Source organism: Eurytemora carolleeae, unplaced genomic scaffold, assembly GCF_000591075.1.
Source record: "Eurytemora carolleeae unplaced genomic scaffold, Eaff_2.0 scaffold504, whole genome shotgun sequence".
In the NCBI taxonomy this organism is placed as follows: domain Eukaryota; kingdom Metazoa; phylum Arthropoda; class Copepoda; order Calanoida; family Temoridae; genus Eurytemora; species Eurytemora carolleeae.
Genome location: NW_019396446.1, coordinates 119,215 through 137,484, shown reverse-complemented (window position 1 = coordinate 137,484; position 18,270 = coordinate 119,215). Strand labels below are relative to the sequence as shown.

Here is an 18,270-nt window from a genome sequence, read left to right as displayed (position 1 = left end):
CAACAGTAAAAATGGGAAAATTCATAATAGAAATAAATATTCTAATAATTCTATGATTATACGCATGCAGTCTTCGACGAAAGTTGTAATTATTACTCCTTTTAAACGCAACGAATAATAATTTTATTTTATTACAATATGTTTAAAATGAGAGGTTTAAATGATTTTCTTTGGCATACACAAAATATCATCTTTAATTTATAGACTTTCTTAAATTCTATTGTGGATTGAATCTACCTAATTTTTCATTTGAAATCTGTATGCGCAATAGAAACGCTTTTAAATTTATATTTAAATATAACCAACTCATAGAATACCTTTTCTCATCATGATTGTAAAATATCATGTGTTCTAGTGTCACAGAGTGCTTATGTTACTTCTAATAAGATCAAATCTTAAAATAAAAAAAACTGAAACTAAAGTTTCTTACATCGTAACCCTCTTTCTTCTGAAACTACTACTGCACAACGTTTGTACCACATATTTGACAAAATAAGATTAAAAATTTATTTAAATTTATAACGGTTTACTTTTTAAACTGTGCACCTCACAAAGAAAAAGTTTTTCAAAGATTTCTTTTTTATATTGTATAAAGTGCCAATAAATAATTTGCTTGGAGAAAATATATTTTTTTTAGTATTTAGAAGTAAAAACTTTCGTGTAAAATAGCAGGGGCCCAAGCGGGGGAGTAAGGAACCAGCGCCCCACCATAGACTNCAAACCCATTTTAAAACTGAAGAAGGCTTGAATTTTGATGTCGTAAAAGTGCATTTGACTTTTTATTTTTAAATTCAAGCCAAAAGAAATTGAGTCTTTGCCACAAACTCAAACTTTATAATCCTTATTTCTTTGCAACCAGATGATGTAAACCTATGATATTTCAAACTTAGATTATTTGATCTAACATAATTAATAGTTTTAAATATCTAAGGTTTACAACATTGGGTTGCAAAGATATTAGGATTGAAAAATTTTAATTTGTGGCAAAAATTCAATTTCTTTATGATTTGGACTTTTTACATTTCAAAACTATTTAGTTTAAACTAAATTTTTCAAAAATGTCTTATACTATCTATAACATGAAACAACAATGCTCATTAAATTAATTAGAATATTAAAATGTTGATTTTATAAAAGTTGTTTTTTTTGTGTTAGTTTTATATAATAAGAGATAAAGTAGCATTTTCAAAATAATTGGCCGGACAGTTAGTGTGCCTTAAAGTGTCTTACATTTGCCTGATATCCAAACCAATTGTTCTGCATTGAAAGTTAAAATTTTGCCCGCCCNGTGGGGGGGGGTAAAAAAAAATAATCTATTTCAAAAATAAGAACATAAAATAAAAGAAGACTTTAACTTGAAGGTAGTAAATATACAGTCTCTTATATACATGTGCTTAATTTTCAAACCAAACTTTCTGAATTTACAGTTCAAACTTCGCAACAACAAAAAATTCCCCTTCGTAAAATTTCTTCCCCCCTTCCCCACTTAAATTTGATTCTTAGCTAGCGCAGGAACCCAGCTTTCCCTGGAAACTAAGTTTTATCTATAAAAGTCGACCTACTCAACTTAAAACTTTTAAACCAAGTTAAGAACATTTTTGTTGTTTTATTGAGTTCCCAATCAAAATTCGAGGCACCTCGGTCGAGGGGTTCATGAGTTATGATCAGACATCTAAGCAAATCTTTATATATACACTACGCCTTGGAAATAGCGCTGATCTAGAATACATGATTTCATTAATCATTAGTGATCAGACATATAAACAAACCAACAGAGATTACTTATACTTTATATATATACACTACGCCTTGGAAATAGCGCTGATCTAGAATACATGATTTCTATATTCACTGTGAAATTTTTAAAAGAGTTAAAATGTGCGGAATATTCAAGAGAAAATAATTTAATCCGCCATGGACTGCACAACATACCGAAAACTGCTTAATCCAAGGATTCCTAACAAAAAAGTTTTGACCTTTGTACGTATCTTGGACCCTTGGTGGTAAAGCTGGGATGACTTAAACTGTTATAAACATTAAACAAGAATTGCCAAAAAATTTTAGTATGATCTAAAAATTATTTTCTCCAACCTCGTTATAAACAATTATAATGTATAATTATGACATTTACTATTGATGTATTGTTATCAAACGCCAAAGGAACTGATTATTTTGTGTTTTAAAGTTTCTAATTCTTGAAGGTAAAACAATTTTTTTGAATTTTTTGAAATATGGATAGACTAAATTATTGCAATGATTACATTATGTTGGAACCTTTAAAGCCATGAGAATGATGTCAAACTTTATTTAGGTAAGACTTCTGCCTTCTTATTGGCTAACCATCTGCCTAGCATTTCCCTCATGAAACCATCCGATAAAACTCAATGGTTTCCACTATAATTAACAAAAATTAAACTTCTATATTGAATCGGCACTCTACATCGAAAATGCGCGTAAAAAAGGTGCACATTTTTTAAGAGCATTGAACTCGAAATCTGTAATTCAATTGAAACAATTTTTTTCGATTTACAAAAATTCAATATTTCATGTATGCCCTAACGTGGCCCGATTCTTAAAAAATAGATTTATCTTGAAGGATTAAACACTTAAAAAAATAATATTGAAAGGACGAGGATTTTGATGTGGATCTGACGAAAAAATGGGGAGAATGTGGCCCGGACTAGAAAACTCTGAATTTCTAATCCCTACGCCTTTGCACATAAACGTAGCAGACCTATAATATTTCCACGTGTGAAATCTGTTGGATTAAATAATATAACTTTGAAATATGACAGGTTTACACCATAAGGTTGCAAAGCTTTATGGATTAAAAAATTTGTGTTTGAAAAAGGTGGAATAAAATTATGAACGGGGATGAAAGTATAAAAGAAAAGGAGGGAAGGGTGATAACGAAGGGAATCGAGGGGGGGGGGGGGATGAAGGCAAAATTAAAAGTTCCATTCATAAAAATCTATATTGCTTTCTCATTACGACCAGCATTAACAATTAATAGATTTGTAGCACAGGAAATTCCTACTTTGTTTTTTACTTTTTTCCATCTCCATTTTGTTCCACGTTTCCCTAAAAAAATGTTTCCCTATTTATTTTTTTCTCTTTACTTTCATTTTTAACTTCCCCCCCCCCCCACATCCTTACATTCTCAAAATTTTAACCTAATTTCTTTATCCAAATTTCACATGAGCACTCAACTCGTTGCTTCAATTCCATTTATTTTTTTTTAAATTAGAAATTGAGGAAAACTACATGAACCTTTTAGTTTAAATGGTAAACCATATCTAAAAATCTTTGGATCATACTACACTCGTTGCAAATTATTTTTTTTTATGTGTATATAGTATTAAACATATTCTAGTTATTGAATTAATAAGTGAATCTGACTCCTAACAGTTTCTAATGCCTTGTCTTTCCTTTCATACAATCACAAGTCATTATTTACAAGGAGGTTGAAAGTTGTGTGTTCTTAGGGGCGGACACAGGGGGGGGGGGCGGGGGACATTCACCCCCCTGAATTTGGAATTTTTGTTCCTATTTTCAGAATAGCTTCTCAATAGCATGCTTAAGGGAAATAATGTGTGAAAAGTTAAAAACCTAGTTTTTTAGTCTTTAGTCATTAATTTTGACTCTTTTTGAGTCTTTTAAGTCAAAAAAATTTAAGATAAGAAATAGAAAAGTAGGAGAATATAAGAGAGAGTTTTTTACGGAACAAGAGAACTCAGTGTTTGCAAAACTAGAAAGGAAAGGATAGACGAAAGAGAAAACAAACGGATGAATATTCAAAAAAAAAATTAAATGTCTGACGGAAAAGGGACAGAAGGACACAACTCAATTGTGTCTGAGAGTTCTATTTTCTTTAAGTCCCTAGCAAATCAACGCAAATGCGTCTGACAATAAGTATTATTGTCTTTCTAAACTCAATAGTTAAGATTAAGGAAAAAGTAAGGAAGTTCAGCCCGCGTAAAACAAGTGTTAACTATGATTAATAGGGTACACCCATGTGTCAAGTTTTAATGATAAGACGGCGCAACACAAAACGTTGGGTATACATCTTTTAATCAATCTTGAGTAAAACATTGAATAGAAAGATTTCGATAACGAACTGGAAACAGGATTTCTGATATTTCATTTTTTGTTTTGTATGCGTTTATTGCTTGAGCTTTTGCCCACAACCCTTGATTAAAATAGATTATCTTTAAAAGTTAAAAACAAGTGTAAGATAGAAGAAGAGTATTTAAAAAATTAAAATCAGGGAGGAGAAAGGTAATTTATATACACATCTACACTGTTCAGGGTTCAGCGAAGATTATTAAGTTAACTAATTATCTAATCTAGCATCAGTATTCGTATAATTTCAAATATTTACAATCTGTTCGTCTATATTTTCTTCAAATATGATTTTGTGTTATTTTTATGTTGACCCTTAACCCGAATCCATTTTCCCGCCCTAGTTTTTGACCCCTAACTCCACTACCCCCCTAAGCTGACCCTAGATCTGACCGCGAGGGTATATATACCTACGGTCAGGTCAACATACACACATTATCTTCGGTTCTCTCATAATGTTCAGATCTCTTCTCTTTTCCGTCCTTGTTTCTGCTGCTGCATCTCAGCAGGTGTACTCGGAGTATGCCAAACCTCAGGTTGATATTGCTCGTTTCTCCGATATAACCTCAGATCAGTTCTTCAACCGGTTTCGGGATTTCTTCAGTCTGGAAAATGTCGGAGCTACCACCCTGGGACGTATCATGGCCTGGAAAGGAGATTTGATCCAACCTGTTGCTCTTTTTAGCCTCGGAGTTTTCGCACTTTACACTCTTTTCAGGTATTGGTGAAACCTAATCTTAAACATTTCATTTTTTTTCCATTATTTCACTGATAATCCAATTTTTATATAGACTAAAGTAAATTACACGTAATATTAAAGAGCTATTGAGGAAACCGAAAATGTTTTTAATTTCAAAATTAAACTTTTGCGTAAAATCAAAACTACAGTAGCTGGTCACAGAAATTCACTTTCTCCTTCTCTCTCTCTTGCGGTGCCATGCCAATGATTTTATTATTTCTTGTTCCTAGGATTGTTCTGACCCTACTAGGAGGAGTTCTCAACCTGAAGGCCGGATTCCTCAACAGGATCATCACCACTGTCTCTAACTTCAACAACGCACTGATAGACAACCTCACAGGGTAGGTTCATTAAAACATTTTAATATTGTTTATTTGTCATTTATACATATAAAGTAGTAATCTCTGTTTGTCTATCTGTCTGTTTGTTTGTCCGATCATAACTCAGGGACGTTCTTAGCTTGGTTGGAAAATTCTATTTTAAGTTTCCATAAATCTGGACTCCCAAGCTAATCTTGCATTAAGATCAATCTGATGTTTATTATTTTAAAAATAATTTCCTATTTTAGAACTGACGATGCCGCCCCTGGCGGAGAAAGGCGGAAGAGAGAGATAATGGAACTGGCGCAGACAGTAATGAATGCTATCACCAAGTTTGATTAAATCTGGAACATATGAACCCTGCAACTGTATTTATTAACTCTTTTACTATGCATACACTTGTTTTATGTTATACATTATGAATGACTGTATATACTAATAAATTTTTGTACTATTAACGTTTTCATTTTTAAGATTGGATGAAATCAATCTTTGTCACAAACTCATATTTTCTAATTCCTTCTATCCTAGGCAACCTTTTAGGTAAAACTTAGATATTTCATACTTAGATTATTTAATCAAAGAGAATTAATACTTTGAATTATCATAAGTCTTCGACATCGGGTTACAGAGATATAGGGATTAGAAACTCCTAGTTTGTGACAAAGGCTCAATTTCTTTAGTTTATCCAGGGTTTTTGACTTTTAAAATTTTTTTCAAAGATGTTAAAATTTTACAACGGAATTGAGTCTTTGCCACAAACTGAAATTTTGTAATCCCTATATCTATGGAACCTGATGTTGTAGACTTTTGATATTTCAACCCAAGATAATTTAATGCAACAAAATTCATATTTTGAAATATCTAAGGTCTACGACATTCGGTTGCAGAGATATAGGAATTAGAAAATCAGAGTTTGTGTCAATGACTCAATTCCTTTCAAATTATTCTAAACAAAGAAACGAAGGAAAAGAATTAACAATCCTACTCACCGCTTAAGCGATGTGAATAAAAACTCATGAAAAAATAAACCTCTTCTTAAATAAGTGTTATAGGCTGGAATACTCCCGGTTTTGTAAAACTAGAATTGCCCATATATGTTTAACAAATTTAAATGTTTCTAAAATCTGTGTCACAATACACATGTGTTCAATTGTTCACGCAAGATAAGATTTATAATATATTATATTTTAAAACACACCAAATCCAAAAAATAGGACACAGAAATAATTTAAAGGGTAAACTATGATTTTTTCAATATTAGGATGAATCAAATAGAGTATCAAGTACAATAGGTGGCAACAGAGAAATGGACAAATTATGCACGACGTCACAAGTGTCAAATAGAACAAGGTAAACGAACAGAGTTGACACGTTTTCCAAGAATAAATAAAAGTGTAAACACAGAAAATAAAAAAAAGCATAAAATTGCGCTTATTTTACTGTAAGATAAGCACTTTATTCTAAAATTATCACTATTATTAATAATTTTGTCGGACACGTGAAACTGTTGACACTTGTGATACAGTTGTACTCAGAGTGTACACATTCTACGTTGCCGTGCATATACTAGACTCTATTTGGGATGAATAAGCTGAAGATTCATATGCCAGTTGCTTGAAAAATGCGTAGCAAATACATGAAAACTGAAAATAGATCAAGACTTTTTTTTAAATGTTTTTTCAAGAAATATTTTTCCAATTACTTCCTTTTAAACTTCAGCCGAATCAGGCGTGTTGCATTTTACAGATTTATATAATTAGGGTTACAAAAAAGTCTAAGTGGGTTTGTACGGTTAAACCAAAATCCAAGTCGTTGTGACACTTGAAAGTGGAGGCTGTCTAAAAATTTGAAGACTAATTTTCAGAGTTGTCCATATATCATCAGTGCAATTCTTTAAACTAAAAATAAATATCTAGAGTAGTAATCTATGTTTGTTTGTTTATTTATAAATCAGGAACCCCTCGACCGATTTGCCTCAAATTTTATTGGGGAACTCGGGAGAGCCACGGGAATGTTCTTAGTTTTTTTTAAGATTCTAAGTTGAGTAGGTCGACTTTTATCGGGAAAAATAGCTAAAAATGTAATTTACGACCAAGTGCGGGTAAACGGCGGGAGTAACTATGAGTACGCTGGCTTTACAAGTTAGTAGATATATAAAGATGTAATATCTGTTTGTTTGTTTGTATGTCTGATCATAACTCAGAACCTCTTAACCAATTTACCTCAAATTTTGACTAAGGAACTCGGTAGAAGCATGGGAATGTTCTTGGCTTGATTAATAGTTCTAAGTTATGTTGAAATATTAGTTTCCAGAAAACGCTGGGTTCCCCAACTATAGTATTAATTAAAATATAAACTTTTCCACGCATTATAGGATTTTATAAATGTAAACTTTGAAACCTGGGATTTTGTGTAGGATTTTCACACTTAAAGGGACATTGAGGATTTTCACACTTAAAGGGAACGTTGTAGTAATGTCAAGTGACCAATTCACAACGGTTCTTTTTAAACCTTAATCTGATCAATAATTTGGAAGATATCCACATTTGCCTAGCATGAAAAGAATACGGTAATTTCCTAGAGAAATATTTTTGGACCCCTCCCCCCCCCTCCTCGGCCCCCTAGCCTGTGCTAGCCGCAGCGCTCGGCCCCCTAGCCCATCCTAGCTGCAGCGCTCGGCCCAGAAATTGTCTTAACCTAACCCAACCCTCAATAATAAAATTGATAGGAGCGGGGAGTGGGGGGGGGGGCCCAAAAATCGTTCTCTAGGAAAGACCCAAGAATCATTCTCATAATTTTCGCAGAAATCCGCAAGCAACTTTTACAGATAACCCCAAAACTTAAAATAACCAAAATGTTGAGAAAAAAATATCTTGTTCATTTGAAATGTTTAGATTTCACAATTCAAATCCCTGCCTTGTCAATTGTGAGCGAATAATCGAATAGAACAAGAAATAAATAGAATTCATATAATTAATATAATAGGTGGTACTTTCAGCACTCAACCCCCGCCCCCAGGCCCCAATGCAAACTAAACAGAAAGAGAAGGTAAAATTCATGCGAGTTTACTTGTAAACCTTTATGATCTCGTTGCTTCTCTAGTTTTGATTTTATGAGAAGAAAAAAAATTTATCCACTTACACATTAAAAATTCAAAACATTTTTACTGTTTAATAGCTCTTTTTGACTTTAATAATCTATTTTAATTAAATTTTACAATATTTTGAAATATTTATATGATATCAGATGGAAATATTTTGAAATTTCTATATTTCTTTTTCTACATTTTTTTCTTGTTCGTACATCTTTCAATCATATTCGGCTAATTTGGAAAATAAAAAGAAAAGATTTTTTTTGGAAACACAACGCTCCACCAAACTTTAATTCTGTGACCGTATAAGGGTCCGCTCTCTTCGGAGAAAGTCAGGCAACTGTTTTAATAGCTCTTAAATATGATTGAAAGCAAAAAAAGATTTCAATCATTCATGAAATTTCTTTTAGGTTAACGTACCCCCTCCAACTAAAGGAGAAAATAAACAGATAAAATTAGAAATAGTGCGAGATTACCAATTATAAACTCTTTATTAAATGATATAGTTTGTCCCACACCCCCCTATAAAAATTCGTGAACACTCTCTTTAATATGTTGAAAAATAGGTATTACGCATGGAGCTTTACGCAAACAGTCTCAAACAGCCGTAGACATTCAGTCACCTGTATTATGCATGTATTTCTTCGACATTATATATATATAATATAATACATGCATGTATATTATATTATATTATATATATATATATATAATGTACATACATACAAACACATATAGAATTTAAGCTTTCCTTTTACATTCAGTTTATCTTGACTAGATATAGAGAAGGAATGGACAATTTGTGATATAGAATACAGTGAGACCAAACTTTGTTATATTTATTATATAACAGTTTTATATTAATTATTTTATTGTTATAAAAAGGGTTTTGACTCTTGAGGTCTCCAGACCTCTTTATCCTTCTATGTAGCCCCCTGTATGATGATTAGTCCTTCAAATCAATCTTAGTACCTCATGTTATCTGAATATGATTGTCTGTATAGACCTCTATCCATGGTATACATACTGGGTGGTGTACGTCTGTTGCCAACCAAACCTAAAGAAAGAACATATCCTTACTCTAAAACAACATATGTTTGGGGCAGCAAGTGGATGTGTGTGTACTGTGTTGTATGTGTTACGATACGTTATAGCGCCTTAGTCATCCTATGTATGTTGAATAGAACGGAAGGAAATCTAATCAATACTTACTCCGTAGTAGCGTATAAGCTCTCCGTATACTTTAGTACAGTGCAGATACGGACTGAAATAAAGTGAAAATTTTTCGTCATTTTAAGTGAATATATTTCTTAATAAACGGGATCTTTAAACAAAAAGATTTTTCAACAGATAAATGAAATTTGTTATTATATTTTTAGATCATAAAAATAAATCAAATGTAGATAATAGATATGTAGAATAAAAGAAATGTCTGTTTAAATCCAAACTTTTGAAGAACTGAAAAAGGAGAACATATAAAGCTTGTATTTTTCCTTGTTTGGAGAACTTGAAGAATACGACATTTGATGAATTCTTTCGATGTATTCGTTATTCAGGGTTTTACTGTACATAATCTCATCGTGCTATAATGTGAAATTAGCTGAATATTATAGCATGCATGATGCTATAAAGTTTTATTGGTTCTCGGATTTTCTACAAAATATTCAGAATATTTCTGGAAATTTTGTTTCATTTGAATAAAATAAAAATGGAAATGTATTTTTAATTCTTATTGATGCAATTAAGTTGATACACTGGAAATCAATATAATAATGTTAACCTCTCAGTATACCTGACATTAATACAATAATGTTGACCAGTCTGTATACCTGACCTTAATACAATAATGTTGACCTCTCAGTATACCTGACATTAATACAATAATGTTGACCTCTCATTATACCTGACATTAATATAATAATGTTAACCTCTCAGTATACCGGACATTAATACAATAATGTTGACCAGTCAGCATACCTGACCTTAATGCAATAATGTTGACCTCTCATTATACCTGACATTAATACAATAATGTTGACCTCTCATTATACCTGGCATTAATACAATAATGTTGACCTCTCATTATACCTGACATAATGTTGACCTGTCTGTATACCTGACCTTAATACAATAATGTTAACCTGTCTGTATACCTGACCTAAATAATACAATAATGTTGACCTGTCTGTATACCAGACCTTAATACAATAATGTTGACCTGTCTGTATACCTGACCTTAATACAATAATGTTGACCTCTCAGTATACCTGACATTAATACAATAATGTTGACCTCTCAGTATTCCTGACCTAAATACAATAATGTTGATCTCTCAGTATACCTGACCTTAATACAATAATGTTGACCTGTCTGTATACCTGACCTTAATACAATAATGTTAACCTGTCTGTATACCTGACCTAAATAATACAATAATGTTGACCTGTCTGTATACCTGACCTTAATACAATAATGTTGACCTGTCTGTATACCTGACCTTAATACAATAATGTTGACCTCTCAGTATACCTAACATTAATACAATAATGTTGACCTTTTAGTATACCTGACCTTAATACAATAATGTTGACCTCGCAGTATACCTGACCTTAATACAATAATGTTGACCTCTCAGACAATCTCAAAGCTATCTCATTAATTCTTGTAAAAGGATTAAATAAATACATGTTTATTTTCCTTCTTTAACTAGCGCTATTTATCATTAATTTATATTTCTAATCTGATGATGTTTGTGACAAAGCAAGGATTTTTTATTTAATTTATTGCTTTGTTACCCTCTCATGCATGTATTTTATGAATGAAAGAAAGAAGATGTTTTCGAACATTTTTATTTTATGTTTTTCATTCTTTCCCGAAGGTCGGGAAGGTTGGGACTGAAGCGTAATTTTCTTATATAACTTCTACGCTGTTCTTTTACTACAAGATGACCTAGATATTCAAACTCAAGGTCAAAAATATAATTTATCAGATAAACTCAGATGATTTAACTTAAATACTACAAATATTTGCTAAATATATGTAAATTCGACACTATTTACATTACACTTTTTAGAATAACATCAAAATTTAAGCGCCCATACAGAAAAATGAAAAGCAAATATCCTTAATTTAATATAATAAAACAAGACATTCGTATATATATGTTGCCTATAACCGGGCAAACGGGTGGACCGAATGGGCTAAAACTTTTTGTGGACACTCATGGGTGGCTGGGGTGTTAAAGGCTAAAAAATCGAAAAAAATTCTCAACATTTTTTTCCACGGGCAACGCCGGGCCCTTCAGCTAGTTTAATATATAATAGCTTATTTACAATAATAGACATAGATACATTTTATTACTCAACTTGTTCCTATAAAGGCCATAGTATGTTTTTATATAATTTTTGTAACTTTTTATGTCGTCGTTATTTAATAATTCAATTTTCTAAATCAAGCCTCCAGAATGGAGGACTTTAAACATTGAATTTGCGCGCTGGGTGAACAATAATACACCGTATAAAAATCTTATTCTGAAAAAATTTCTCTACAATACTGCACTCTCTGTTCAACTATCATGTCTTTCCGGTCACTCCCATTAATCTGCGTTAATTTTGCTTTGCATGGGTCCGTGCCTGCAATATCGCACCATGTCTGATGATTTGGAAAAAAATATAAAACTTACATTTTATATGTCTGTGTGTAGCAAATACCTACTCCATAACAATTTACTCGAGACGTATCTATCCATCAACCAGGGTTCACTCCCTAGTTCTAAATGCCACACAGTCAAACGAAATTGCTACACAGGCAATTTCTTAACCAGGCTATTGAAAGAGAACTTGATTTAAGTCCCCCATATATTTTCTGTCATGAGCTATGTTTACTATAGGGTTTTACCCACATATAATGAGACTTCAGACTGTACGGGTTCAATTCAATCTTATTTCTTGCATTTAAGGTTTTCCGTTTCAGAGTTTCAGGTCGTCATTAAATTCTCGTTCTTTTTGAATACCGTATTTACCAAGCCAATTTAATGCAGTTTTAAAGTGCAACCCTGCGTGAAAATTAACAATTGTATAAACAACTGTTACACGCGGGCTTAAAGGAAAAGTGAACAATTTTCACATGAAATTTTTAAAACACAGAAAAAGGTTAAAATAATAAAAGATTGATGTGCTCCATTCCTCTCACTCCAAAAATTTGTATTTCTTAATGGCATAAAATGAATATAAAAAATTACCAAAATAAATAAGCTTTATTTTTTAATACAAGTCCGTCTACGACATTTGGAAATTGATTCAAACCGCAGTTTTGAAAGAATGAAAATGAATTAAAATGTAATGTTTATGTGATTATTCTGAAATATTTGTATAATTAAGCTGATCTCTATATAGAATCAGGCCCTTCAGTAGGAAAAAATAGATAAAATAAATCTTATCTTTTTCCATATTTATAATGTATCTATCTATCTATAATGTATATCTAAGATGCACTTAATTAAAAAATTCTTCCTGACGTACTTAAAATCATCATTGTTATATACTACTTTTTATATTTATATTTATATTTATATCTATATTTATATTTGACCAATATTGTAAAATCTAGAAGAAAAAGTAATTTTTTTACAAATTGCACGTGATACCCCTTTGACGCTATCAGTGTTTCTACCCGTCTACAACATTCAAAGCTTTCTACGAAAAGTACGAATTAGTAGAAAACAGTATTGTCTAAAGTTTTCTTTAATTATCTTATAATTGATAAAAAATGTTAAAATTCGTTGTAAGATATTAGTTTGTGCATCAAGCAAATCTAGTAATGTCTCTTCATGAAAAATGTTAAGCCTCGTAAAAACAGATTAACCCAGATTTAAGAATAACAATACAATCCGACGCCAAGGACTTTTTAGTTATCTTTAAACGGCTAAGAAATATCATATAGGCCTTTCTAAGATTTGGGTAAAGACCGGTTTTTAATAATATAATGTTGCGTATAGCCGGCCAAACGGCTTGACCGATTGGGCTGAAATTTTTTGTGGACACTCAATGTTCAAATTTTTTTCATGTGAACCGCCGGGCCTTTCACTTGTAGAATATAAAAAAATAATCAAACTTATAATAAATATCTTATCAATAGTTATTCTCCAAGTTTTTTGGTGTCGTTTTTTCAAATTTTATGATTTTAGCGTCGTCTGAAATTATGAATTACATTACAGAAGACCGCGGTCTCTGTTATAAAATAAAAATGACATCTTTAAATGCAGTTCTAATCTTCTCATAAAATTATCCATTCGACACATTTTTATCCCACAATTTTTCTCTTTAAAACCCTCCAGCTTTGAAAAAAGTGTTAATCCTTAATTTTATGTTGAATGTTGAAAATCCGCCAAAATAATTTTTAAAAATCCGGAAATTTTGAAGTACTGTACGATTTAGACAAAACAGGTTTTATTTGAGGTTTATAAACATTGAAATTTTAATAAAATACAAAGTAAAATTGTTCTAAAATAATCTGTTTCAATAAATGATAAATTTTTTTCTCAAAATCTAAAGTAAAATTGTTCATATCTGTGTTTGCTTTATTAACAGCTTATATATTAGGAACAGTTCAGTAGTAAGGCAAACTTCGGCCTGACAGCATACAAGCCATTTTCATCAAGTCATCAAATGTAATTAAAGGCAATTCTTTTAAAGCACTATGCTATGATGAAATGACTAAAAACAGACAGAAAGAATTAGAATATTACTTCTAACAGAATTTATACTTTGAAATATCCAAGGTCTACGAAATCGGGTTACAAAGATTTAGGGATTAGAAAATCACGAAATTGTGACAAAAACTCAATTTCTTCTCTGAATTTCTCTCAAACATTGTCATGAAAAATATTTCTTGATACTTACTTGGAAATTGTAAAGATGTAAAGAAAAAAAATCATATTTTGAATTTTGAATTTTCACTGATAAAATTTCTGCTCCCTGTAAAAATATATTTGAATATTATTGAGGCATGAAAAGTATAGAATTTCTACTGATTTACTTGCAGTGCATACAATACTGCGTGCTGAAATGTCATCTGATACCTGAACACTGAATACTGAACACTATAAACACTGATTAGTGAACAAATTTTAGTATAGTTTGCTAACCCTTGCTTGCAACACCTTAGTAACTTTCAGATTAACAAAAATATACTAATTGATAACAACTGAAGTCGTCTTTGTTTCTGGTTGTATTATATGTACATTGCACTGTGCAAGGTTATAATGCAAGGACAGTTAATTAAGAAGTGTACGCATCTTTTGTACTGCAGTGTACTGTCTCTGGCCGGTAATGTAAACACAAGACGGATGTCACAGCCTGACATGGAATCTATCTTTCACATAAAAAAATCAATGAAATATTGTGGTCCTAGGAAACTATTATGTGAATTATCAAAATTTTCAAAATTCAATGCTTTTATCCTCCTCGAATACTAAACGAACACTGATGCATCTATTCTTGTTTACAAATTCCTCCCAGAGAGAACTGGTTTCAATATGTACGCAAGTATACGCAACTGCAATTAACTTTCCTTGCATTGTAACCTTGATACTGTGTACATGCATTACATACAAATTAACAAGCTACAATTAAGAGGACACTTATTAGTACAGTGTACACGGTAGACACGTACGTACATCCAATGAATGTAAGGCAAGGAAAGTCAATTGCTGTTTTGTATACTTTGTGTACATATTGAAACCAGTTCTATTTGGGGGATTTTATAAACAATAATAGATGCATCAGTGTTCGTTCAGTATTCGAGGAGGGGGGTTCAATGGAGAATTTACTTCTCCTTAGTACTTGGGCGAAATAGAATTGCAAGATAAAAAAGAGGCGGGAAATAACTGGAAATGTACAATGACTCTACAATCTTTTTTATTATACCCGAAATTTTCATTTTAGTTTACACAAATGGCTTAAAATGGGAGAACTACAGACTGAAGAGAATGGAAAGGCGGAAAAGAATGGAAAAGTGATGAAAAATGGAACAGAGAATTATGAGAATAATGGCAGAGTCGGAGGAAAAGGAAAGGGAAAAAATGGAAACCATTTATACCGGGTAAACAAATTTTAATTTCACTTTTGAATTTTTTTTTTGTTTTAACAAAAATCTATTAAATTGAATTTGACAATATTTGATGGTTTTCAACTTTTTTTCAAATTTATAACCATGCAAGGGTTAAAATATTATTCTGTAAGCTCTATCCCACGTGTTAAAAATACACACATACTTACTGTGCTGGGAATTCTTGTATTGTGAGTATCGAGATCAAAGCTTCATCTTGATATTTTCTTAATCTGCAGATTAATTTTATCTCTTTTCGATATCCCGGATGGTAATCGTACCTAGTTAGGTTAGGGATTAAAGGGAGCTTTGATCCAGGGCCCAGGGAAGCAAAAACTAAGATGAAGATATGGAAAAGTGTAGTTTTAATGAATCCTCAAATTAAAGGTGCCCACTTTGGAATGTGGATATCGAAATCAAGCATATCCAACACAAGAGTTCCCAGCTCTTTTAACTTTTAAGCTTTTAACTAAACTCAACTTTAATTCGGGTTTGGCCGGTTAGAGTATTAATCTTTAGATTTGAAAATATTAAATTGAAAAATATGTTTTGTAGATAACACCTCAAATAGAAGAAATGGAGATAGAAATAGAAAATACAGGTTTATTTCATTTATAAAATCTTCACTTTTAAAGTTTTCATTTAAAAAATCTTTTTCTCAATAATAGTTTTAAGATTTCAAGAAGTCGATTATTTTAAAAAAAAAAAAGATTGTGATTGATTTTAGTCTTAAAGGGTTTGTAACGCAATGAAATACCGAGCTATGCCTTCCATAGATAGAGTCACAGTTCCGATTTACAACGGTACCCTAAAAGATTTGCTTGAAGTATGAATTAAATATCTGTTAAAACTGTTAAATGTTAAAAATGATTATTTTCAATTGTGGATTCTTCCAAATTATTGATCAGCTAAAGGTTTCAAGGGTACCGTTGTGAATCGAGTATGATAAAATGATAAAAAAACCAAGGCTTTACGACTTGAGGTTGTAAAAGATATAAATATCATAAAAATATAAAAATTTGAGTATGAGCAGAGTGATCAGTTCTTTACTATTTTTATTATTAGCAAATAGCTCATTATTAAAAAGGCTGCAAAACCGTAATTTCAAGTAACCCTCCATGCAACTTACATTGCCTAATTCACAACGGTACCCTTGAAACCTATTGATAATTTCTATATTATATGTTTTTTTTCTGTAGTAGAAATGCGCAAGTCAATTTTGGAGAGAAACCCAATTGAAATTAATCAGTTTTCAAAATGACAAACATCTATTTCAAATTCATACTTGATCAGAGAAAGATTTTACTGGTACTGTAAATCGTGCATTGAATGACATCTTTGCACTGAGGGTCAGTTGAAATATTACGCGTACAGTCCCTTTATTGATTAATTGTAAACACCTGTTTTTTTCTTTGATTTAGTGAAGTGAACCTTGTAATATAAGCTTTTTTATTTAACAACTGCACTACTTTTAAACTATTTAAACTTTAACATTTTTAGCAAACTATAAATAGGGGATTATGATTCTATAGAAAAACTAAATTATTTTTCCAAAAATTTAGTAATTTTTTGTAATTTCAAGAAATATAGATTTTGCATAAATTAATATAGATAAAATCTTGAATAGAAATATTTTCTTTAAATGTTTATTATTGAATATTGTTAAAATCTAAATACTAAGTTGTATTTTTAAAAGTCTTATAATTTGTTTCAATATTTTTATAAATGTTTTTAATATATTTCAGTTGTGAAGCCTGGAAGAAGTTGTTGTGAAAAGATTGCTCTTAGTTCCTGTTTATTTGGATTCGTTTTTATTGTTGGAGGCGTTATAAGGTAACACAAGTTTATACGAATTAAGAGTTTGGTGCAAACTCAAATTTTCTAATCTCTATATCTTTGCCTTTCAACCCATGGTATATACCCTAGATATTAAGAACTATAAATTCTGTTGAATCACATAATCGAAGGTTTGAAAAATTAAAAGATGTAAAATTCTTTTTATTACATTTTATAAATTAAAAACTTTTTTGTTCTTCAATAAGACGAGTTATGATTGAAAACAAGATTTCAATATTAAGTGGAATTTTACTTTAGTTTGACGTGAAACACAATTAGGACGTTTTAGGAAACAATGAATTTATTAATGTTTTAAATTTGTTCTTTACAACATAATGCATATCTATAAATATAAAGTTGTGATCTCTGTTTGTTTGTCCTATCATTACTCAGGAACCCCTTGACCGATTTGCCTCAAATTTTGATTGGGGATCTTGGGAGAACCACGGTTTTGATATTATAAGTTGAGTGGATTGACTTTTATAGGGAAACTTCATTTCCCGGTAAAAAACGTCTAAGTGCGGGTAAACAGCGGGAGTAACTATGAGCAGGGTTCCCAAGCTATACATATTATAGTATATGAATAAAAATCAATAAAGCAATGCACCGAGTTTCTCAAATATTCGACGAGTCGGTTTTTCTTACAATATATTTATATACAAAAGATACAAACTTTAAATCGAACGATACTAATACAAACTAAATATTATGAATCTAATCAGTTCTATCAAACAGGAGACATTTTACATTTTCATTTTCATCGTCTCACTTATACAAATTAAATATTGTTAATCAAATTAGTTTCATCAAATAGGGGAATTCTTCAAGGGAACCTTAATTCAAGGGAGCTGAATCACAACTGCCTGTCCCCCTTCGATTTTGCTCCATCCTAGGATCGCATTTAACCCTAGCTACCCCGGGGTTGTTCCGCCCCCTCCCCAACGCTTGGGTCTTCAAGATAACGGAAAATTCGGCGTCGCTTGGGTTATTTATAGAATCCAAATGCAAACTCAAATAAATCCGTTAGGATTCAAAATAGGACTCTAAAGTCC

At 31.3% G+C, this 18,270-nt stretch overlaps 2 protein-coding genes across 2 annotated transcripts in view; both read left to right on the top strand.

The window, feature by feature from the left end:
- Positions 1-4,540: 4,540 nt before the first annotated feature.
- LOC111703464 (uncharacterized) lies at positions 4,541-5,639 on the top strand. The gene is made up of 3 exons (XM_023475412.1): positions 4,541-4,840; positions 5,092-5,202; positions 5,430-5,639. Exons 1-3 carry the CDS (start codon positions 4,578-4,580, stop codon positions 5,521-5,523), a joined length of 468 nt encoding a protein of 155 aa, XP_023331180.1. The 5' UTR covers positions 4,541-4,577; the 3' UTR covers positions 5,524-5,639.
- An 8,071-nt stretch (positions 5,640-13,710) lies between these two features.
- Positions 13,711-18,270, top strand: part of LOC111703461 (scavenger receptor class B member 1) — a 19,719-nt gene continuing 15,159 nt past the window's right edge. Inside the window, exons 1-5 of the mRNA XM_023475408.1 lie at positions 13,711-13,719; positions 13,876-13,943; positions 15,220-15,376; positions 15,938-15,983; positions 17,128-17,215. Of these exons, the coding sequence (XP_023331176.1) occupies positions 15,239-15,376; positions 15,938-15,983; positions 17,128-17,215 (272 nt within the window). The 5' untranslated portion in view covers positions 13,711-13,719; positions 13,876-13,943; positions 15,220-15,238. The remainder of the gene's footprint in view (positions 13,720-13,875; positions 13,944-15,219; positions 15,377-15,937; positions 15,984-17,127; positions 17,216-18,270) is intronic.

Bases quoted from the DNA above. Each gene is read 5' to 3' on its own strand.
- LOC111703464 (XM_023475412.1), top strand. From the start codon at position 4,578: ATGTTCAGATCTCTTCTCTTTTCCGTCCTTGTTTCTGCTGCTGCATCT. The intron at 4,841-5,091 runs GTATTGGTGAAA...TCTTGTTCCTAG, and splicing joins GCACTTTACACTCTTTTCAG to GATTGTTCTGACCCTACTAG. The intron at 5,203-5,429 runs GTAGGTTCATTA...TTCCTATTTTAG, and splicing joins CTGATAGACAACCTCACAGG to AACTGACGATGCCGCCCCTG.